This window comes from Amaranthus tricolor, chromosome 2 (assembly GCF_026212465.1).
Source record: "Amaranthus tricolor cultivar Red isolate AtriRed21 chromosome 2, ASM2621246v1, whole genome shotgun sequence".
Lineage (NCBI taxonomy): Eukaryota > Viridiplantae > Streptophyta > Magnoliopsida > Caryophyllales > Amaranthaceae > Amaranthus > Amaranthus tricolor.
Window position 1 is genome coordinate 9408278 of NC_080048.1, and position 25849 is coordinate 9434126.

Below are 25849 nucleotides of genomic sequence, written 5' to 3' on the forward strand. Positions count from 1 at the left end.
ACATATGTATGAATTATGGCACAATAGACTATGTCATGTAAATTATAAAAGTATGAAAGTTATGGGTAGTAATGATACTATTCCTATGTGTGGTTTTGAGTAGCATAAATATAGTACTTGCATGTTAAATAAGATTACTAGAAATGAATTTAAGAAAGTAGAAAGAACTTCTAACATTCTTTGACTTGATTCATAGTGATTTGTGTGATTTCCATAGCACCCCATCTTTAGGTAACAAAAAGTACATAATCACTTTTATTGATGATTTTTCTAGATTTTGTTATTTGTATTTATTGCATTCTAAAGATGAGGCATTAAGCATGTTTAAAATTTTTAAGAATGAAGTGGAAGTACAATTGGATTCTAAAATCAAACGACTTAGAACGAATAAAGGAGGGGAATATCATAAACCTTGTTATTTCCAAGAAATGGGAATTGTCCATGAAACTATGGTGGGTTATTCACTACAATCAAATGGTGTTGCCGAAAGGAAAAATTGGACATTACAAGAAATGGTTAACTCTATGTTATCTTACTCGGGATTGAGTGAAGGATTTTGGGGTGAAGCGATGTTGACCGCTTGTCACATCCTTAACTGGGTTCCTACTAGAGGGAAAAAGGCTATTTCTTATGAACTTTGGTACAAAAGGAAATTAAACTTGAACTATCTTTGAGTTTGGGGATGTAGGGTAATTGTAAGAGTGCCCGGTAATAAAAGGAAGAAACTTGGTGAAAGAGGTTTCGGTTGCATTTTTGTTGGCTATGCACATCATAGTCATGCTTATAGGTCTTATGTAATTAAACCTAATGACTACATATCGATTAATTCGATAATTGAGTCTAGAGATGCTATTTTTAATGAAACTCGATTTTCATCAATTGGTAGGCCTAAAGACCTACATGTTAGTACCAATATTCAAGAAGTTGGTAAAGATCAACTTGAATCTCAAAATGTTCCATCAAATGATGGAACATGTAGAGACTTCTTTAAGGAGAAGTAAGAGAGGAAGGATTGCCAAATCTTTTGGTCTAGATTTTGAAGTCTACTTAGTAGAGGGTACAAGAGATTCTCTTTGTACATGCACACTTTATTGTTTAAATGTGGAGGACAATCCATCAACTTATGAAAAAGCAATGTCTTCTCGTGATAAGGCTTTTTGGGAAGAAGTCATTAATGATGAAATGGATTACATCATGGGGAATAACACTTGGGTCTTAACCAACATACCTCCAAGTTGTACTCTACTTGGGTGTAAATGGATATTTACAGTTAAACGTAGACCTGATGGGTCCGTGATTTGGTTTAAAGCAAGATTAGTGGTTCAAGGCTTTAGACAAAAGAAGGGTATTGATTATTTCGATACTTATGCACCAGTTGCTAGAACTACAACTATTCGGCTCTTAATTGCCTTAGCTTCTATCGTTGATTCACCAAATGGATATTAACACGACATTCCTTTACGGTGATCTGGAGGAGGAAGTGTACATCAAACAACCCGAAGGGTTTGTTGTTGAAGGAGAAGAAAAGAAGGTGTGTAAATTGGTTGGACCAAAGCAGTGGCATCAAAAGTTTGATGACACGTGTTGTCTTTTGGTTTCATTGTCAATGAGGCCGACAAATGTGTTTATAGCAAGTTCGATAATAAAGGAAAAGACAAGTATAGATCAAGTGGAAATGACAAAGGAATTTTTGTCATCATCCTTTTCTATGAAGGATTTAGGGGAGGCTGATGTTATCTTAGGCATTAAGATAATAAAACATAATACAGGTCTTATGTTGAACCAATCTCATTACATTGAGAAGATTTATAAACACTTTGATATGTTTGATAAATCTCCAATTTCCACTCCCATGGATGCATGTGAGAAATTATTACCTTATAAAGGTGAAGCTATTTCTCAATTGGAATACTCAAAGATCATTGGATCTTTGATGTATGCAATGACCTGTACAAGGCCATATATAGCTTTTGTAGTAGAAAGGTTGAGTAGGTTGACTCAAAACTCGGGTCCTTTCCATTGGAAAGCTGTGAGAAGAGTACTTAGGTAGTTAAAGGTAACCAAGGATTATGGTTTGTATTATCGTGGAGATCCTTCGATTTTGGAAGGATATTCTGATGCAACTTGGGCATCCAATAAAGAGGATAATTCTTCTACAATTGGATGAGTGTTTATGTTTGGGGGAGGTTCCATCTCATGGGCTTTTAAGAAACAAACATGTGTTGCAGACTCTTCGATGTGTCCTGAGTTTATTGCTTTAGTCTGCTAGCAAGGAAGCAAAATGATTAAGAAATCTCATGTATGAGATCCCTCTGTTGGTTAAGCCAATTTCACCGGTGGCTATCCATTGTGATAGGGATTCAGCTTTGAATAGAGCGTATGGTCAAACATACAATGGTAAGTCAAGGCATATTGCACTAAGACATAGTCTTGTGCATGATCTTATCAAGGGAATGGTCATTTCTGTTGACTATGTTAATACTAAACTCAATATGGCGGATCAGTTTGCTAAGCTATTGAGTAGGAATTCCATTGAGTTTTCGGCTATTGGAATTGATTTATGCCCATCTTCAACACCTTGAGTAAAACCCAATTCGACGCTAGAAGAAACATCTAGTCTTGAATTCAATGTGGATTGATCGCTCATCAAATATTGGGAAGCAACTTTGAGACCTTTTAGTTGCTTTGTTCGTGATGTTGAATAACGAGGTAGTAGAGTAGTCCCTCGAAGTCTCCTGTTTCTAGAGTTTTGAAGATCTCTAGATTGAATGCTTTATTCATTGAAGCATGGTAACCAAGAGAAGCTAACTATATATGTTCGAGGTTTTGCCGCCTCAGCAAAATCAAGGGGCATACTTATGATTTCAATGGACTTATGAATAGATATGGACACATGGCCTTCAACGTGTCAGAGATGTGAGTTTAATGAATTATTTCATGTGAACTACTCCTTCAATTGGTTGGATATATCTGCTTAATTCAATCGGGACGGACATTAGGCGATATGATCAATTTTAAAGATGTGTGGTACTAGGTGTCAATTCAATCCGGACGGACATTGGCATTGATGCATGAAATGGGTTGGAGATTATGGATCGTGAAAGAGGAAAAGGATTATACACTTTAGATGGGGAGGATTGTTGTCATTTAGAGCGTATAATGGTTATCAAAAATAATAAATTAATTAAATCAAATAAATAAATTAAATAAATAAATAATTGGAAATATCCCAAAATTGCAAAGTTACTAATTTTGTGAAAAGTTTTTTTCACGGATCGCGAAAAGGCTCGCGGGTCGCGAGTTTTCAAAGCAAAGTTTCTGTTTTAAAAAAAAACACAATTTGCGGGTCGCGACTTTCGTCACTGGTCACGAGTTCGTAGGTTGCAAAGTGTTTCACTGGTCGTGAGTTTCGCGCTGGTTTTTGTAATGTTCTTTTTATTCGGTTTTGTTAGTTATAATATAACTACCTACGATTAATATGGTTAGATTAACCAGATAAATATTGGGATGAATTGATTGAAAGACGACATTGGTTCGTGAATTGATGTTGTGTTTCATGGAGTAACATGTTACTTCGTGAAATGGTGTAAACTCTTCTATAAATATAGAAGGCTTGTGTGAATTATTGATGGATGCAATTTCCGAATTTCTTTTCCTCTCTAGAACTTTACATAGAGAACTTGCAATCCTCGATTGTAATTTTTTCGTATATCCTTCCATTTAAGTTTTTCTCACATCGTTCTGATTTCTTTATGCTAGGAATTTAGTGAAATTCTTTGTATCTCAAAACATATTTCCGGTTTAGATTCCCAAGCACCGTAGTAGGGAGGAAATGATGTTTTAGGAAGAAAGTCTTGCCTAGAATTTATATCAAGTCACATACAAAATCTTCTTGTTATTTTGTTCGGGTTTGAAGATCGGTATCTTGAAGTTCTCGGTGGTGTACATAAGCAACGATCTTGATTGTCATATATAATTTGTAATCTACTACATTTATGTAACTTTATTTTATAAGTTTATTTAATAAAATTAAAGTCACATTTTACAACAAAATTAACACTACAAGTCATTTTCATTACCACATTTTAGTAACAACAACCAAAGGAGACATTTATTTACAGGCTACTCGTCATCGTATCTTTATGTACTAATTTTCAATTATTTTTATTCTACTTGATTAGTCATTTTTATGGTATATTCACTTGTTATTTATCTTTAGCATATAAAATAATAAAAATGATTTAATATGTCTTTTATTAGAAAAAACAAATCGTAAATTGATTTTTTGTTTTCATTATTGTTAAATACCTTTAAAATAAAAATAAAATATCTTAAAAGTTCTTGCATATAATATTAGAGTATTTGGCTGGAAGAATGGTTCTCATAAATGAATGTATATATAGATACAAGAAATAAGCTAAACGTAAGGTAAATTTACAAACCAAATATAAATAATTTACATATTAATTTTTATCAACACATCCTCCTAGTCAAATCAGGAGGTTAAATATGCTGAGACTGGCACGTAAATCGTCAAATAAAACCTTGTGTAGTTACTTAATAAAGATATCTGCAATCTGAAATAGAAAAGGGACATAAATGACACGAACATTACTTTTTGCACCTTTTCTCGAACAAAATGCGTATTCATCTGAATAGATTTCAAGAAAGATAGACAACACTTACATCATCACAATAAACCAAAGTGACCTTCATAATACGACAACGCAACTCAAGTAATAGATTGAAAAGACAACAAGTCTCTGAAAAAGCACTAGCAACGCCATGATATTCTGCTTCAACACTAGATTTACACAAAGTGAGTTGTTGTTTTGATTACCAAGATATAAGTTGTCCTCGAGAAAAGCACAATAACAAGAGGTGGAACGACGTGTATCAAGACATCCACCCCAATCAGTATCCATATAAGAGAGTAAGGAGAAAATGGGAAACTTGTACAACTGGAGACCATAATGAAGTTTTCTCTTAAGCTAACGAAGAATCCAATGAAAGCCAACCATACTTTCAACACGTGAATCATGCATAAAAGGCAAACCTACTGTACAACATAAGATATATTGGGTCAGGCAAAAGTAAGATACTAAAGAGCACCGATCAATCAAAGATACAACGTGGGATTATCATAAGAGCACCAGAGGCAGTACTAAATTTAGTAGTAGTATCAACAAGAGTAAGGTTAGACTTGCAATTAGGCATGCCAGCATGTTCAAGAATGTCAGTAACATACTTAGTTTAAGAGAAAAAAAGTCCTTTTATTGTTCTGTATAACTACAATCCCCATAAAAATAGATAAGAGACTCGAGATCCTTCATGGAAAACTCACTACTTAGCTTGGTCATGTTGAAAATGTGCAAAGTGTGGGCAGTGAGAACAATGTGATCCACATAATGCCGTTAGTTGGAAAAATCAAATTCATGATAATAAATAAATAAATGAATTATCGCAAATGTTATTCCGAAAGCCACTAGTGGTCACAAAATATGTAAACCACTAATGTCAGGCCCCTGCTCAAGAGGCCTGCCTAAGACCATATAGAGATTTACGGAACTGAAAAATATAATCAGGAAGAGTAGGGTTACGAAAACCCAAAGGTTGATCAATATAAATTGTCTCATTCAAGGGACCATGCAGAAAAATAATTTTTAACATCCAATTGATGAATGGACCATGATTTTGCGAGAGCAACGCTAAGAACAAGCCTGATAGAAGCATGTTACCAACTGGACTAAAGGTCTTATCACAATCAACGCCATCACGCTCAGACTTACCATCACCAACTAAATGAGCCTTATACTGCTCAAACGAGCCATCAGAATTCGTCTTATGTCGAACTATCCATATAAAACGAATAATATTGGTATTAGATGGATGAGAAACAAGCTCTCAAATATCATTCTCAAGTAAAGCATCGTATTCTTTTTGCATAGCGGGTTTTCAGTTTGGGTCACGTAAGACATTAATTAGGTTTTTAGGAATTGGAGAGGGAGAAGAAGAAATATTTGTAAAAGCTTAAGAAGCGTATTTGGGGTTAGGTTTGAAGATGCCCTGTTGATTATAAGTGGTCATACAGAAGGGTAAGGAAGAGCATGTGGTGGTGATGTGGCAAAAAGGGGAAGGTTGATAGGGTTGTGGACTGTGGTGAAGTTCATTTAAAGGATCAGGTCCATAAGAAGGTGTGGATTGGAGAGTTGGGCTACGGGATTGAGGAGTACCATCAAAAGTAGGAGACTGGGGAAAGGAATTTGTGTGATGTGGACTAGGAGATTAGGCCATGAGATTGGGATCATGCTCGTGAAAAGCTGAACGAACAGTAGGAGTGTTATTGGATGTGGTGGGTTCGGGCATAGTAGGATGCCCATTTACGGTTAGGTTATGAAGGGTTTAGAGAAGAAATGAATGATGGCTATCATCCAAGAATGAATAAGTTTGGCTATCAATGAGATAAGGGATAACACAAAAAGACACTTGGTGCGGACTGTTGTTGTAACTTATGAATTTTAGAAGAAGAGGAGAGGATAATACAAACAAAATGTACGTAAGAAGAAGTAAGTGGGGACTTTGTGATAAAGGAGATAAGTAGGAGTAAGGTTGCCTAATAATTTAGAGGGCAAAATGTTGAGAAGATAAGTAGTAATTTCTAAGGAGTGAGGCCAAAAGGAAGAAGGTAAAAAGACATGGCACATGAGAGTGCATATTACATTATTAATAGAGCGAACTTTTCGTTTGGATTTTCCATTTTAAGTGGATGTATTGGGACGAGAAAAATGATAAAGAACTCCATGGTTTGAGAAAGATTGATGATAAAGACCCTTATCGAATTACCCGCATGATCACATTGAAAGATTTTTTTTTTGGCAAGTAAAAGAGAATATATTAACTCTAAAAAAACCTTTTACAACCTAGCCTATAAAAGAAACACTTCCCAAACACAATAGGGAAGTTACACTACACCAAAGCAACAAAAAGCCAACAACAGAAACGAAAAAAAAAGGGAAATTATCAATTGTACCCCTAAGTTTTGGCACTTTATCAATGGTGCCCCTAAGTTGTTTTATTATCAATGATACCCTCGTATTATTGAGCGTTTTACAACTGTAACCTTTTTAAACTTTTTCCGTCCAAAATCATTCAAAACCGTTAATTTTCTTTTATGTTTTGAATTGAAAAATAAAAGAAAAAGAAAAAAGTTAACGGTTTTGGACGATTTTGGATGGAAAAAGTTTAAAAAGGTTATGGGTGTAAAACACTCAATAGTACAAGGGTACCATTGATAATTAAAAAAACTGAGGGGTACCATTGATAAAGTGCCTAAACTCAGGGGTACCATATTGATAATTTCCCAAAAAAAAAAATGCTAAACAATAAGCGAACTCTTACACTATCATCAAGCCTAGTAGCTATCAAAAAAACAATATTATGAGCCACATGAAGAGCTGGAAGAACTAGTTCCCTAAACACACGAAGATTGCGTTGGAACCATGTATGATACAACGTCTCAACCCACAGCATAACATACATCAAGGATTTACTCTTCTTCCTCTTACACATTCTACTCATCATTGTCATAGCATCATCAAAAGTAGAAGGCCAAGAGAAACCTGGAGCAAAATAATTGATGTGCTGAAACAAATGTTGGATGTAAGAGCAACAACCAAATAAATGATCTCTAGATTCATCATCCTCCTGACACAACACACAAAGAGTATTACACTAAATACCCCAAAGAGCAAGTTTGTCTTTGGTAGGCAGCCTGTTCTGCAAGATTTGCCACAGACAAATAGTACTCCTAAGAGAAGCCTTGCTATTACACCAAAGAGCCCTCCAATGAGGCTTAGGACCAGTAGCAACTCTAGCCACATATGCCTTATGGACATTGAATTTCCTATTCACCAAAAATCTGCTCAGCTCATCTCAAACAGTAACCTGAGCCCTACTATTAATGATTTTGGACAACATCCAAGAAGCTGTAGAAGGCACCCTATGCTGCATAATGTCAGCCCATTTCAAGTAGTAATCGTTCACCCACTTGATCAACAATCTATCCTTTTTAGAATAAGCTAAAGCCCAAAGAACCCTTTTGATTATCAATAGACTAAATAAAGTTACAGATACTCTCCACCATACTAATGATCTTCCTAAGAAGCAGAAAAATCTGGGCCCAAAAGGAATGCATTACAGATACTCTCCACCATACTCTCACATTGAAAGAATTTAATGTATGTTTCAAATTGTGTATGAACAAAAGTGCGGAATTTAATGATAATGTCAAAAAATAATTTTGAGATTTCTTTGTTAGAAGAAAATTCCAAGAGAAATTGGTAAAATGATCAAGAAATAAGACATAATATTTATACATAACCAGAAAGATTAATAATCAAAGAAGTCCAAATATCACTATGAATGATTTCAAATGGTTTATGACAGTGTGACTTAGAAGAACGAAAGAAAAGAGTAATTTAACTTGTTTGCCTAAAACACAAGAATGACATAAACTATTAGGAGCTTTATTACAATCAATCAAATTATTAGTATGTAGGGATAGTCATGGGGTGGATCTGAAGCGGATCCAACTAGACCCCGCTCCTGACCCATTAATTTTTTAATGCATTCAGACCCGGATTCAGACCCTAATGATCCAAATTTTCAGATAAGAATTATCTGTCTAAACTATCTGTTTAGTTAATTATTTTCTTATGAGCTTTAAATGTCCAACTATCTATTTAGTTAATCATTTTTCATGAGCTTTTAATGTCCAACAAGATAGAAGTATCAACTTAATTTAGTAATCTATCAAGAATTGCAAAAGTGACAAGAATTATCTCTTCTATCATTGCTCAATATACCATACTAACAGGTATATAGTTTGAAAACATATTTATCTGTATCATCCTTATTCCTTGGCATCATCATCAACATTAGTATCCATGTCATCAACTTCATCACTTTTGTTTTCTCTGTCTTTTGAATTGTGGTGATGCAAATCCTGCATATATCAATTGGTTTACTAAAACGTGACAATAATTATCTCTGATATAATAAAACCATAGAAAGAGAGATGAAAGGAATTGATCGGAAGTGTGGAAGAAGAAAAGGAGCAATGAGGAAGGGATGGTCATGTACAACATGTACTAGTATTATTGTGCAATTAAAAAAATATCTAATAAAATTTAGGGTTCGGTTTTGGGTCTAAGGGTCTAGACCCGGACCCAGACCCATTATTAATTTTTGAGATCCAAACCCAGCCCGAATCTGATAGGTCTCAAAAAATGAGTTCTAGTCCCTTAAAAAAGGTGCGGGTTCAACAGGGTCTTTGACGCATGATCATCCCTATTGGTATGTAAAGACTATAAAACAAGATACCCTAGATGACCTAAGCGGGAATGCCAAACATGAGGAGAAATAGCTAAAAGAGTTGTTTGAGTGATTGATGAAGAAGTAGCTCCAGAGGTAAATGTGAAGGGATAAAGATCGTCTATTCTATTACATCTCAGGATGATGCCCCCCGTGTCCAAAGCCTTCACAGAAAAGCCAAAAGGTCAAACTCAACAGAAACCATATTATTATGAGTGAATTTACAGACAAAAATGAGGTTTTTAATGAGTTTGGGGGCATGTATGACATTTTTAAGGAGAAGGGGGACATGGTAGAAGAAATTGTAAATTGTTTATGACCATGAACTGGAATAACATTATCATTCCCAACAATAATAGAATTATGATGATGCGTTAAAGAGAATACGAAGAAAGAATACCTTGGGAGTGAGTCATGTGAGAGGTAGCAACGTTATCCATATAAAATGGAGCATCCGGAGAGACATGAAAAGAGCCTACATTGCATGGTCAAAATCTGGTGGTGTGTAGCTCATATTTGTGGAAGAAGAAGCAGCTTGACCCATAAAGTTGTGAGCAGAACGTGAGCCCAAAAGGCCCTACTAGGAAGATTGGGTCGAGCTAGGAAACCTGTAGGGCGGCTGTGAAGTAGACCATTGGGCTGAAGTAGGGTATGGGCATGGAGGAACCCACACAGGATGAGCGCATATTTGCTAAGGATTATAATGATTGGGTAAATTGGACTGAAATTTGTGATTCCTTCCACTTCGTTCAGTGAATTGTTTGTTGGTTATAGTTTCCATCATTCTACGTAGAAGAATGGTGGCTACGTAGAAGAAGAAGCCCAGGATAAGAATGGTTTTAGGAGAAGAAAAAAAACTAACGGTGTATGGCTACAAAGAAGACGACCCCTAGAAAGAAGAAAAGAGGTTAGGGCTTTTAGGTGAAAACCTAAAGTTTTAATACCATATTTGGCTTGAAGAATGATTATCATAAATGAATGTATGTATAGATACAAGTAATAACCTAAACCTAACGCTAGAATAGTAAATTTACAAACCAAATAAATAATTTGCATATTTATCTCTATTAACATATATATGGTTTTATTATAACAAATTCACCATATTTTTCTATCAATCATGCAAAAACAATTTTTGAGGAGCATGCAATCGCCAGATTTGAGAAACAAATACAAGCTCCTTCATCAACATTCTTAAGCTTAACCATAGTTTTTCAATAATAATAAATTGTAGGTTGTATAAATGTATGAATCATGTTTTTGGACATTTTATTGTAGTAAAGAAAGAGATTCCTCACAAAGGAACAATGAATAATAAGTACACAATAATGTACTGCGTATGTGCACCCTCATTACATATTGGCATAATAATTGAATGATTCATCAAGTTTCTATAATTAAAATGTGAATAGCAGCCCATCTTAATCCTTGGGGTTTGTATTTCTCATATATATACCATAAAAATAGATATTTACCTCACTCCCCATCCCGCTCAATCATCCTCTCTCAATTTCGTTCTATGGAAAGGCGATTGCCTAAGAGCTTAACTAATTTACAATCTACCCTGTCGATCTCTACATGTATGAAGTATATACAACTTCTATTATATCATCGTTTCAAACTTATCGAGCTTCTTCACTCTTCGCATCGACCTGATGAGCAATGTCAAGAACACCCCTGCAATCATATATTAAATAATGAAATTTCACGGAAAGTGTACTGAATATATGTACGTAAAGGTGTCAGGATTAGACCTGCGCCTATAAATGAACCATTAGCCACAATTTCGTTTCCTTGGGTGCTGAAGGTGACCCCGAGATTGACTAGTGTACCACTCAGAACTGTGTACATCGTTGCCATCTGCAACACTGTTGCCTTTTGAGCTGCTCTTTCAGACTGAAAATATTTAGCCCGAAATTAATTTAGAGCAAATGAAATAATATAGGAGTAAATAAAAACATGATATTTGCTTCTCTTATAAGTCTTTATGTTAAAAAATCGACCAAGTTGCTAAGCACATGAATGATACATAGATTGAAAGTCTGGTTAGCAAATCTGACATGCATAGTACAATTTTGCCGAAAATTGACAGATCTAATGCAACTATGGCTCACTTCTTTTCATTAATCACATTACGGCCAGTTTGGTAATAGGTACTAAATGGTGGAAATGGTAAAGAAAAGTTAGTGTGATATGGTAGGAATATCTCTTGTAATGGTCATACTTAATCTTCTTTAACAATCTCATTTTCCTCATAAAATTCATTCTATTGCATTACCATTTGAACATGTACATGGCGTTAGGTGGTAATGGAAAATTGTGAGCAAAAAAAACATTTTTATGATCAAACTTTCATTACCATGGAAATGACATGATAAATTTCATGAAAATTTACACTACAAATCATTCATATTACCGCTAATTAGTATCGTTAACCAAACGGGCCGTTTGTGTTCCAAAAGGAGATACCATGGTATGCCAAAATTTATGTACTTTAAGTACATGCTCAGAAACCAGTGTGGGTGTTGAGTAATAGTCCTTGGCTAGTGCGTGAAAATCACAGAACAAAATGCACTGATCGATGTCCACACTCATGTGATGATATCGAATATTCATTACAGATAAATAAGGTGAAGTAATGGTTAACATAATATGCAACAAAACTCATTTAACCTTTGTAGCTTGAATTCAAAAGGGTAAAAGCTCCTCTCTTCAAGTGTTTGCACTCTTCCATGATAGATTAGCAACAATATGCGAAAAATAAGGCATAAATAGAGAAACAACATAGTATGAGATGTTCACAATACGGTATGACAATGTCTCAAATTTTCGTAAGTATATATTGTAGGAATTTGGAGAGTTAGAAATAGATCCAAGAAAGTAAAGTCCAAGACCAAAATTAAGGCAAAAAAGAGCACCTACTCATTGCCATACAAGAACAGGTTCATTTCCAAATTTTGATCTGACCATTAGGATGGCTGGCGGGTAAATTTTGGGGGCATCGTTTCGCATTCCGCCCCAGTTAGAGCAGTAAAAATTTGGTAAGTAGTGAGTAAATATGTGTATGAAAAGTCTTAAACACCATGGATAGAGGGTAAGTGGTGGGTATTACGTGTTATTCACCCCATATTTGCTTGCTCTATATCTGTTATATACTACTTTATACTATATACTCCCTCTGTCCATTTGAATATACTACAACATCGAAATCGAAGCTTTTTCCATATGTTGTAGCAAATTCAAAAGGAGACAAGGAGTATTACCGACTAAAAAAAATATTGACAATTTTTGTAAACATAAAATTTCTAAAGTGACCTAACAAAAAGTGCTTTATGTGTTTTGAACCAAAGACGAAAGTTTCCCTAAATCATGAATTTAAATGTGAATTTACTATCAATAATATGGTGAATTGTTGACTATAAATTTTTTATTTTCTCTTGTAAACATGTTACGAAATGGATCGAAATGAAAGTGTAGATTTGTAAGGAATGAAAATGGGGCACGAATAACACGGGTATGAAACGGATGGGGCGGTTATAAGGTAAATATAACTGTGAAACACATAGTATCTCGAAGCGTAATTCAGGCTAGCACTTTATGAAAGCATACTTGCACTTTTATTTGGTGCACGTTTCAGAGGACGTTTAGTCCACCAATATCTTCTCAGTGTTCTTAATCAAGATTTGAAGTTCTACAATAATGTTTGTGATCAAAATACGAAGTTCATGTTCAAGAGTTTGTGATTGTTTGTGATAAAAGATCCTTATACTTGTAATTGGTAGTGCTTGTGTAAACATTGGGCTTGTTTGGTATCCATTTTTTGAAGGTCACTAATGGAAACGCCTAACTCAAACCGTTACATATTGTTTGTTTCAACTCTAAAGTAATTGTTTACGTTACTTTCAGGAAATAGAATCCTCTAATTTTTTACCGCTCGTAATAGTGGTGTAACGAATTCCCTTACCTTATTCCCTTTGCTCTCTTCATACCAAACAAATAATAACAACACCACTTACCATTAACTTACCTCTATTTATACATTCCCTTTCCATTACATTTTAAGTTGTCATACCAAACACCCCCTTAGATACAAATACTTACTATATTCATAACATATACAGATGATAGTTTGTTGTAGTTACCTCAAGAACCCGCACTCGTAGCTTTAAGTCTCCCGATTCTAGTTGCTTCACAAACTCTTCTATTCGCTGGACTCGGTAAGGCATGGAGACTGTGTAGTCTCTGGCCTGAAAATATAAGATAAAGCAAGGAGTTCAATATTAACAAATGAATATTAATAAATTGGTCTCCTGTAACAATCAAGGAAAGAAGTAATCATCGGAAAGACAAAAAATTAGTACATCTTCAGCTTGTTTTCTTATCTCCTGCACAAGCTGAACTCCTGTACGTCGCCTTTCCTTTAGATCAAGAAGCTCCTGCAGGCAGTATGAATGTTTAGATCTACTGTTGTAAGAATCGATAAGAAAACAGAGAACTAAGGATCTTAATTAAGTTTTATTCATCTTCACAACACATACTTGTGCATAAGGTGCCGCAACCTTCACAAATGAGAAGTCTGGGTCGAGAAATTTGCCAACACCTAGAGAAGGATAAGTCTGAGTTAAATTTCTTCACAAAATAACAAACATATCTAGCTTCAATCAAGATATTCTTAACGTATAAAATTACTCAAAAATATTGGTAAGATCTGGAAAAATTAATGATGAAAAAACTCCCTTAATGTTGAAAAAATTACTGTGCGATTTGCGAAGGTCAAATTCTAGACATAAAAGTATGCCAATGTTTTGAGTGGAGAGAGTCAGCAAAATTACCTTCAAGGGTAGAAAATGCCCTTAGGACAAAGGTAAATGTAGATGGAAAACGAAAAGGCTGATCCTGGGCAATGGCAAACAAATCCTGAAATTTTAAAGGGAAAATAGAAGAGATTAGATCAAAAATATGAAAATTGCCTATACTTCAATATGAGGGATTCAACAATCATGCATCATGAAAGAAGTTGCTGCACTTGTTTTCGCACTTATCCGTTACACTATTTTAACCATTACTCTCCTGTCATCCCTTTGAATTCACTAAATTATGCAAATCAAAGTGAGTTTTTAGGATGTTGTGTAGCAAATTCAAAGGGAATAAGGGAGCAATATCTTTCGTTGTACAGAATTACAAATTATAAAAAGTTGACGTTTACTTGGACTCGGGTACTGATGTCGGATACTGGTACGTGTTCAAGTGTCGGATACGTCTAAATATTCAATTTTACGCCTAAAATGAAGTGTCTAAGTGCCATAAAATTTTCTGAACATCAAAGATTGGACATGAGTACGTAAAGCAAAATGAAGAGTCCGAGTAACATAGACGATATTATGTATTGAGATAAATCAAACAAGATCTCACTTAACTATACTCCGTATACATAAAGAATAAGATGTAAGACTACTATTAATGAATAGTGGCTGGCTACTTTATAAACGTAGCAACTATTACAAACAAGAGGAAGTAATAGAATTAGGAGAATTATTGGTTGTTAAAAAATCCCCCGAAAACATCATCTGCACTATGCTTTTAGGCATTCAGCAAACACGCGTCATCAGGGAACTCTCACATTGTTTCAAAGAAAAAAGGAGCATTATCTGTACTTGTCTCTAGAATTTTCCCTCTTAACTTGTAATGGTAGAAAATGAATTCCTATACTTTTATGTTTGTGACTTATGATGAACAAACATTTACGCTTGTGACTTATGTCTATCCCGGAGAATCTAGAGACTTATGCTTTGTGAATTCCTATATTTTTATGTTTGTGACTTATGTCTATCCCTCCCCTCCCAATTCCCCCGGTACTTGAAACTTATGAATAAATTCAAAGACGCCTTTTTACTTCATGGTTGTGTTATTTCACAGTAAATTAAGTTCCACTTTTAATAACTTATAAAGACAATTAGTAAGTTCAATTAACAGATAAACGTTAGTTCAGTCGACGGCAAAGTTAAGATAAGGTATTAAAGTACAGATAAGTGGAGGTGTCAACGACAAAAACGACGACCTAAGATTCGAAAACATCATCAATGAACTAGCAGTACAAAAAGGACAGTTTTAAGGCATATCTTGACTCTTGTACCTCACCGATTGCGGACAAAGTTTGCTGCTGATCTGGTGTTTGACCCAGCAGATTGTCTAAGAAAAACCGCACCGATCTCTTCACCTGTAAGCCATTGTGAAACTCTTAAGGCATGTTCATAAAAGTATCAGAGGCACAAGAAGGGTTTATATGTTTGCTGAAATATCTTACCGCCGACAGATCTCCTGTAGGCTGAAGGGCTCCAAGATCAATGAGACTTCTGACCACCTGCATGGATGAAGCTATCAACAAATTATGCATAGTATTCCCATTGAAGCTGAATTAGAAGTCAGAATAAGTTGCTATAATTACAAGTCACACAAAAACACCTTAGAAATGTATTTTATGATTCCTATAACAGTTTCCTTTTGCAATATACACATAAATTTTTCGAACCATATGTTTCGTATCAATGAATTCTAAATATGTTAATGTGCAGATGTCAGATGACTCATATTTGTCATGTACTCCCTATGTCCCACTTATTTTGCACCAATTGCCATTTTGGTCTATCTCAATCATTTTGCATTATTTCTATTTTTGGACAATGGCCCACCACTTTCTTTTAATTTCATCCGTACATTTTAACTCTCTTTTAAATTGATCCACACAATTCATTCCCTCTCTTAATTTATTACCTATTTCTTAAAAACCCTACAACTTCTCTATGCTTCAAATCTATTGGAACAAAGGGAGTATCAACTTTTGTAATCTCTCAAATAGATAATGAAAGATACTAATAAAGAAAAAATTTCAACTGAGACATAATCTTGGTCCCATATGAACATCGAATAGATATTAGAGAGAATTCCAAAATGAGCTTACTATCTCCATAAATACCACAGCTTAAGAAGAGATTCGAGTAGAACAATTTCGGTGATAGCATTCTACAATAAGTTATCATATTTCTGATTGAACATCACAAACTGCATGTGCTATTGCTAATGGCTAATACTTTGAGAACCAAGCACAAAATGCAAAAAAATGTACCTTTGTTGTGTCTTTTTCATAGACAGCATAAAATAAATCCAGCAATCTTTCCCGTGTGAAAGTCTTAATTTCTCCCATCATTCCAAAATCATAATAGATGATTGCTTCATCCTTGTCAATAGCAAGATTTCCAGGATGAGGGTCAGCGTGGAAAAAACCAGTTTTTAGAATCTGCGAAAATCCATAAGGATATAGAGCAGTCAGTAAACAAAGACAACGTTCAGAATCAGATATATATAGCCAAGAACATATCCAGGTATGCATCTACAATAATGATACTTATTAACTAATTTGTATGCCTCGTCTTATACCATCCATCAGGACATTATGGAGCAGTGCTTCCGATAAGTATAGCTAGACATGATTACTATACAATGAAAAGACAATAATATTTGCACTTAATTGGAACTAACTAACATATAATCCTCCTCGCCGTAGAGTAAGTTCTAAAACCTATTACAGAGTTAGAAGCACCAGAGTTAGGGCCTTTTTAGCCTCTAAGCAACTCCATGACATACCTTCAAATTTCAAGTTTTCTTTTCGCATTATTTCTGTATCAGTTAAGGTATCTGTTCTCCTACTTTGCTACTTGTCACTAATTCTCGTAATATTCACATGGATGTATATGTATATCTTCCTTCCATTAGCCAAAAATATTTCGAAAAAGACAAATATAATTGTATGTATCACCAGTCTTCTCATTCTGTTCAAGAACAACCTTCGCATAGTTGCATACGAAACAAAAGAAAAACTCTTTAAGATAAAATCTTCAGCCACTAGTTGGACACTTTTCTATCTTATTTGCAAAATGGTTGATAGAATAGTTCGACTAATTTGCTAATTCCTTGAGCATGTTACTTTCTGAAGGACATCAAATTCCGGTCTATACAAATGATACCTGAATTAAGTATCCTTCAATAGCATGTGATGCAATCCGAGGACGATTGTAGCCACGTGCCTCCAATTTCTCCAAATTATTTATTTTAATGCCTGTTTAAAATAATGCATGGACAATATGATGTAAAAAACATTGATCTAAAAGCTTCACCTCACTTTCTTTTTGGTATAAAACTTAATAGAACTAAGTCATATTAAGTCCGGGAAGTACAAATTTTATCAATGAAAGCTTCATACCTGGTACATACTCCAAGGTCAACACCTTTAATGCAGTATAATCCCAGTGAACCAACTACATAAAGAGAATAAATTTTATACCCTTTCATTAGTATACTTAGCAAGGAGGTCAAGAACACTTGCAAAGACAATAGGTTGAACAAAAGGGTGACCACTGGAAAAAAAACTCACAGGTACTCGAACCCATTTGACATTCCGGAAATCTCTGCGGAATCTATCAGCATTTTTCCCTTCATTAATGTAATCTATTTCTTGGTACAATATCCTGCAGATCAATAAAAATGTGAAGGTTTTTGTAGATCCAAGGAAATTAATGCCAAAGCATTAAATGGTCAACCTATCACATAAGATTAAAAGAATAAGAAGTTAATGAAAACCTACAAGAAATTTTCATCAGGGTAAAAAATAAACAAAGTCGAAAGGGCCAAATATCCATAGTTATTTGGTTTCAGATAATAATAGACTATCTTGAATTGACTCATTGAATCAAGTGAACTTAATCATGAGATGGTGCAAATGATTTTTACAACCATCTACAAATGGGAAATAAAAAACAACATCCATATTATCCCTGACAATGGTAATGATGCATACAACCACCCCCCAAAGCTCATCAAGGAGGTTAAAGGCATTATGGCCCGTTTGGTTAACAGTACTAATTGGTGGTAATGGGAATGATTTGTATCTAATATGTATGATCATAAAAAGTGTAAATTTTCATGATATGTATCATGTCATTCCCATAGTGATGAAAGTTTGATCATAAAAAGTTTTTTTGTTACAACTTTCCATTAACATCTAATACCACATATTCAAATGGTAATGCATTGGAATGAATTTTGTGAAGAAATAAGATTGTTGAAAAAGAATAAGAATGACCATTAACTTTGTCAAGAGATATTCATACAAAAATTACACTAACTTTCCATTACCATTCCCACTATTTAATACCATTTACCAAATGGGTCTTTAGGTAATGGAATGATGTACATACTGTTAAGATATGAACTTTAATGAGCAAGAAAAAACCAAAAAAGTAGAAAATCAGGTTAGACAAGGGAATGAATTACAAAAGATGAGAAGAAAGAATAAAAGAGAAGAATAATAGGAAAACGAAGAGAATAGACTAAAGCTGTATTTTTATTTTCTGAATTAATATCTCAATGTATAATCATCTAGTTACACAAGAGTACATTATAAGTTTTTCTAATGTAAGTAAACAGTGCCTACACCACGACTAGCTAGCTTCCTTTTCAATTTTTTGTTTATCTCTTCTTCTATCTTCTTTATTGTGGATATCTTCTTTTATTTTCTTATAGATTCTTTAACTTTTTTACCTTTGGATTCTTGAATATTTTGGATTCTTCTTTCTTCACGTTTTTTCTTATAATTTCCCTTGTCATTGGATTTATGTCTACTTTTTGCTAGTAATTTTTTCTTTAGATTTTCCTATTTGTTTCTTGTATCAGTTTTCCTTTTCTTTGTTGTTTTTGTCTTCTTTTTTTTTTTTTCCTTTTTAATAACAATGTGATAACTATTAGACAGAAGGCTTAGAATGTGGGTTTAGGTACCCTCTTGATTTATTATGCAAGGAAGTAGGAGAGCAACATTTCATGAGGAATGGAAAGCATTGTGTCTCTTAGCAAGCTTGAAGAATACCCAAAGGCGTCCACAATGTTTCAAAAACGCCATTAACAGAGAATGATCACAAAAGAAGGATAAAGGAGATTAATTTCCCAACATGGAGGTTGGGTTTCCAAGAAAATAGGAAGGCTGCTCGTCGAAGGAGGTCTAGAGTCAAGTTCATCTCCTTAGTAATACCTAATCGGTAACTTTGTATTCAAAAGCTTATCTAGACTTCCTTTGCAGACGAAGTATATCATCTTTCCATCTACCTTCTATTTCTTAACCTTCCTATTATCAGGAAATCGTTACTCAAGAAAGCAACAATTTACAGCAATCATGTGATTTTTATTAACAGTTCAAAATAATCGTTTACTGCCTTTTTACTCTAATATCATGTTCCAACTTGAAAGTTAAACACAGAGATGATGGGCGAACTCTACCTCTTGAAGTCAAAGTAACACTAGAAACTTATTACTGATGAGTATAGTGTTTATTTGTTGGACGAATTCTACTGTGATTCTAGAAGTTTGTTCAGTAGCTTGCAGAAGGAATGGAGTCCTCAAAGAATCATTTCATTTATAGTGTAATTCAATGCAGGAAGACTCCATGAAAATTGGAGAAAGACCGGACAGCTCCAACCCTACATTTGTATTCTCATGGAGATGGTGAGTTACAAACCTGGGAGAGAAAGGAATACTCACTATCATATTCAAAGCAGTCCCTTATCTAGCACAATAACAATCACTATAACTCCATGAAACAGCCAGTGGTGTTGGATCCAAGATCCTCAATTTCATATTAAAGAGACTATACAAGTCTGAATTTCTCAAGATCCAGTGAGGAAGAACCAAGGGCCCATGAAGAAAAAAACAGATGGGTAATTCATCTTCTAGATGGGAATTAGAACAAAAAGGCATCAAGAACATCAGGGATTCTTAAAAACTTACGTGGCACACTCTTCATATATACCAATCCAATCCCTAGTTGGACCCCCTAGAGACTCACTGTTCTGGAAATACTCTGCAATCAGCTTCAAATTTCCTGAGTAAAACAAAAAGCCTTGAGTAACTAGTTAACTTTTAATTTCGAGGCAAAAAGCATCATCGACTATCATGTACCAACCAATTAAGCACATACGATTTCATCAAATATGAAGCAGACAGCATCTACAATGCAGAATCATCAGAGAAAAAAAAAATTACGAAGCAATAATTTATGGATAAAAATTACACCTGTTTTGGATTTATGTAGAATATATAGGTTTTTACGTCAAAAATAATATTGACAGTTCATTCATACAATTTGTAAACTATGTCAAACACTACCTTTTAAATAAAGTGCTTTGCCATTTATACAACAACATTCCATCACCCCGATTCCATTGAATGGCTCCCACCTCGGTGGGGTATGGCGGGTTGCGATCTAAAATTACCATTGTTAGTGATAAAGTAACTATTAATAAATTGGACAAATTTTCATGAAGTTCATTCCCAATTTGGACAACATTTCAAAGATGCATCACTGAAGATACAATAAAATCAAATCATGTTATTTGTACAGTACCAATAAAATTTCAGCTGTCTTAGGTAGGGAAGATGAATATATGATATCATAGACGTAAGCCGACTCCAATCTTTTGGGATTAAGGTAATTGGTGTATCATAATGCAGAAGAAGATTACTCTTTTCAAATCATAGCTAAATCACATAAACGATCATCATTGCAATGCACAAACCCTCCAGTAGATTGCAAAGAAAGCAAGAGATAAATTGTCATGAAACATAAAGGCCTTTCATCTAGCTAAATTTGAGGGGTAAATATAAGGAAAAGTTTTGGTTCGTAATCCAGTGCACTGAATATCTAGAACAAACTGAACAATCCCTTCATTGATCCCCAAAGAAGTTGATATCATTGAGATGCCAGAAAGAAGACCAAAAGCCAAGTCACTTACGTAAATCAATATCAAATAGTCTCTTCAAGCCAGGCCTTTGAACCTTTATGATTACTTTCTCTCCGTTATGCAGGATTGCCCGATGGACCTACAAGAATCATTCAAATTCACTGATTAGTGAAACAGAAAAAAACCTTCGCTAGTCACATACTCTAAACTACGCTTGCATCAGTCTAATATTCTATTACTCGTATGCTTTATAAACCTCATGTGAGGATAATAATGCATAAAAATTCAAGGCGGTATGATGAGTCTCTGATTCGATACTTTCAAAGAGCAAGATGTGTAAATTACCTGATAAATAGGTAGCCTTGATCAGCACATAGCCATATACAATGACAGCAGAGAAATTTATTAATTTTGCACATTTTACTAACATAGATTCAGATTTAAGATCTCTGGCAACAAGGACTTACATATTAAGAAGCAAAACAATATGTAATCATATTTGTCTATAAAAAGTAGTTAAGCAGCAAGTCTTTCATTGAGTAGTTAGACAAGAGGCGTCCAATCATTCCACTATTATTAGATCAAAAACATAACATCAGGCGTCCAATCATTATTGAAGAGGCAATGCTTCTCGTCTTGTTCATGCTTAACTACCATCATGTCATGTCGCAACTTGTAAGGACTGAAATATGTACTGAAAGAAATTGAGCTCTTAGTTATCTTCAGTTCGCTCTTAAAAGTTTCAAACTCAAGGTCTACCTTCAAAAAATTTATATCTTTCTTGCTTCAAAGATTATATTTCAATCTCAAGGACGTTATAATATTCTTTAAGTGTGTGACGATTGACAATAGTCTAAAGTCCAAACCAATAAAAACCAAGGCAAACTTGAAAATAGTCTTTAAAGAAATTGATTTCAGTGGTCTTTGACATGCAAAGGACGATGCGACTACATCAGACCGCTAAGAAGCTCACAGACTAGAGACAATCATAAAAAAATTGTTCAATTTTGAGAAGATTCTAGGAACATTAATCTATGAATTTTTCAACCATGGAATCCAAGCAAGGATCTAAGAACTAGTACATTACATTCACTTAGAAATTTATTAGAACTAGTATTATCACTGTGATAATAGACAAAGAAAAGTCAGATAGTAGACACCTGACCAAGACTAGCAGCGGCAATTGGCTGATCTTCAAATTCTTTAAAAAGAATGTTTACAGGGGCTCCCAGCTCTGCAGCAATGAATTCTCTAGCTTTTTCTGATGAGAATGCAGGCACCCTATCCTGTAAATAGTTCAACATATAAGCATAAGTTTTTGGATGAATTGGTCCTTCGACATGATATCAGAAGCCTATGTCACGGGTTTTTAATCTTAGCCACCTCCTTTCAAGTGAAACATTTAGTGCTTGGTATTAGCGGGATTGTACTGCATCAACAATTCTAGCCTAATGGAATCTCATATAAGGGAGCACGATAGAGTATAGAAACCAATCTCAGGGTCTCAACCATTAGCTTAAACTATGAGTTGAGTTGATCTTCAGAAAGTATGGCTTATATTCTCAGTTTCCTTTCTTTAGACACAAAAATAACCAGCATTAATCCACATCTATTTACCTGCAATTTGGCAAGCTCATCCACATACTCTCGAGGAAACAGATCAGATCTTGTAGAAGAAAGTTGTCCAAGCTTTATAAAAGTTGGACCGAGCTGTAGCACGCTTTCCCTCAGCCAAGCAGCAGTTTTTCTCCTTCTCTTCTTCTGCAGATAACAAAATCCAAAACATTGGAAAAGGACTTACAAACAATACTACTGAAGTTATAATTATTAGAACCGATATGTCGATAAGCAAAAGAAAACAAAAAGTTTACGGCAAAAAGTCCTGAAACTTACTTGCTTCTCTTCATCAAATCCACCAACATATGACCATTTTGCATTCTCTAATAAAACACGCACACGAAGAGAAAGAACAAACGACCAGACATCGATGGACCTTTGGACAGAATTGTAATTGTCATTAGCCCAACTAAATCCTGCATCACTCAGCATTACCCTTGGCTCTTCTAGAGGAGGAAGCCCTTCATTTTCATGAAATCTCGGCCTCTCAACCAAGGAAGAAGCAGATTCTCTTTTAACTATGCTCACTCCATTGATATTCGGCTTGGTTCCATTCACTGGTCTTGTGCTATTAATAGAAACCTTGCTTGTTCCATTGATATTCTGCTTGGTACCATTCACTGTTCTACCATTATTGTTCATCACTTCATCTGTTGGCAACATTTTAGTTGAGCGTTTATCGTTTCCCAAACTGGTCAGTTTCCTTGTGTGCCGTGTTTCCAGTTCAAATCTTATACCTTGACCGTATGCTGCTAGGTTAAAGACACGCTGCTCAAACTTGGGAAGCCTTATCCCAGATATTGAACATGAAGAACCAAGGTCATCAATGGCTGTTCTTTGTTGTAATGACTTCAAATTGCCGCAATTACAGCTCTGTGAAGCTAGAATTGCAGCCATTTCAACAAGATCCCACGAAACTGACAGAGAAAGTGATCAGATTAGAATAACTAGAACTACATGAACAACTGCAACAGCTAAAATACTCAGCAATAAGTGCTTTTAAGAACTCATTAACAATCATATAAACATTGAGATCACTAATTGAAAAATAAATGATAGATTTAGGCTTGTACACAAAACCCATACAAGAGCAGAGTTGACCGTAAACAAACCCGAAGAGGTTCCATCCTAAAACCAATTGGTAATAAGACAAGTAGCCCATCAAGCTTATATTTTAGTCAAACTCTCTCTAATTGTTCGATATGCAATCACATGTGTTATTTTTTCAACAATATATATTTTATCCCAGATGAAAAATGGAAAACAAACAATTCAAACCACACAAATTCAACATTTCAATAGATGTCATTCATTTCATCCACTCTTAAAAAAATAATCAAAATCACAATAACTCAAGATTACAAGCCACATTTCTGAAATAAAAGTTACTTCAAAAACTCCTAATCTGGAGTAGCAAATAATGAAATAAAAGAAGTCATAAACTTACAAGCAGAAAAACTATTCAAATTTCCAAATTTCTTGTTGAAACTCAACAAACAAAATAACCCAGATGCCCAAATACAAATACAAACCTTAATCAACTTCAATTATAACACAAAGCGTGCAAGAAAGATATACCTCCCACATCACATTATCCTAATGGGCTTAACAAACACTACAATCAACATGTGAGTAGCAATCTTAAAGAGACAAAAGGAGTAGCTACTTACAAAAGCACAAAATTGCTCACCTTTGAGAACAACCCAATATCAAAACAACACGCAAGCTTCAATCTTTCCAAAAACCCAGAAATTATTGTCAATCAAAAAAATCAAAATCGACTTAATTTCTATTCTTTCGTACAAAATTGACGAATCAGAAGAAGAAAACCCAGGTGGGTATCTAAATATCTATTGATATGAGTACTAATTAGTGACACCTCAATAAATTGAGAGTTGGGTACTAAGTTTCTGGTCAATTTATTAATTTGGGCGACGTTGCTGTCTGAGAATAACAAAAAATAAGGGGAATTCTAGAAATAAAGGAAAATGAAAACAAAAAGAAAAAAAAAGAAGGGGGAATTGTGTTTTACGCATGTGAAAGAATGTGAGGAAAACAAGAATGAGTGCCATTCATTATTATTGAGTTTATGGATGAAACTGATGTTCGTAAGCGAGCTTTTTTTTTGTGTCTGACATTTTTACTGACGTATTAGTGGTCAGATAGACAGTTACTGACTAACTGTCACTGTCTCCCTGTCTCGGAAGCTAATTGTTGACATTTTACTTGTTTTAACTTCGTCACCAAAACAAAAATATCTTACAATGATAGCGGAAATGTTGAGAAAATTTGAATGAATTAGGAAAAAAATTATTAAAAAATTAAAAAATAAGTAATATTTTAAAATATTTCTCAAAGTAAGTAATTTTTTCCATAGTTAAGGCTTGGGTTGTTCGCTTTTACTAACAGCGAACAAAGAGAGCTGCTAAAAAAAAGTCAAGTTTTTTGTTCGTCGTTACTAACACAGAACAAAGACTTTGATTTTTTTTACAAGTTTTTGTAGTAAATAGTGAACAAATGAGACATGGTCAAACAAGGTCAAATAACAGCATATAAAGGTTTGACTCTATTTGACCAGACAAAACCTTTATTTGCTGTTACTAACAGCGAACAAAGAACTTGAAATTTTTTTGACCTGCCTTCTTTATTTGCTATTAATAACAACGAACAATTCAAATCTTAGCTTTGGGAAAAAGTTATTTATTTCGGAAAATATTTTAAAACAATGCTTATTATTTGACTTTTTTATATTATTTTGTTTATTTAGTACAAAATTTCAAATGTTGAAGCCTGTATATGTGTTTGGACAAAGCATTAAGATGAAAATAAAAGGAGAAGGGAAATGAAGGAAGAAAAAAGAAAGGGAAGAGAAATAAATGAGATTATTTGTTTGTTTAGGAGGGAAATTGAAAGAAAAGAAAGGGAATGAGCAATATGAAACTTTTGTACTTAAAAGTTTGATAGGGAAATTACATAGTTTAATCCAGATTAGAAAGTAAAATGGTAAGAGCAAATTAATAAAAATAAAATCCTAAATCCCTTCGAATTTCGTTATATCCCTTCTTTCCAAATCTCCC

At 34.4% G+C, this 25849-nt stretch overlaps 1 protein-coding gene across 5 annotated transcripts; it reads right to left on the reverse strand.

Annotated features, from left to right (window-relative positions):
* Window positions 1-10662: 10662 nt before the first annotated feature.
* On the reverse strand, window positions 10663-24810 carry LOC130805059 (protein ACTIVITY OF BC1 COMPLEX KINASE 7, chloroplastic). Of its 5 annotated transcripts, none has more exons than XM_057669671.1 (18): window positions 24463-24810; window positions 23049-23689; window positions 22773-22916; window positions 22316-22441; window positions 21207-21294; window positions 20203-20296; window positions 17801-17894; window positions 17630-17684; window positions 17394-17485; window positions 16496-16666; window positions 15677-15733; window positions 15506-15589; window positions 14205-14289; window positions 13911-13972; window positions 13734-13808; window positions 13515-13619; window positions 11127-11268; window positions 10663-11024 (listed from the first exon to the last, which is right to left on the reverse strand). In XM_057669671.1, exons 2-18 carry the CDS (start codon window positions 23667-23669, stop codon window positions 11008-11010), a joined length of 2112 nt encoding a protein of 703 aa, XP_057525654.1. In that variant the 5' UTR covers window positions 23670-23689; window positions 24463-24810; the 3' UTR covers window positions 10663-11007. The 5 variants fall into 5 exon arrangements, with proteins under 5 accessions (XP_057525654.1, XP_057525653.1, XP_057525650.1 ...); XM_057669670.1 differs by having other exon boundaries at window positions 10663-11049; window positions 24443-24809; XM_057669667.1 differs by having other exon boundaries at window positions 10663-11049; window positions 24463-24808.
* Window positions 24811-25849: the final 1039 nt, after the last annotated feature.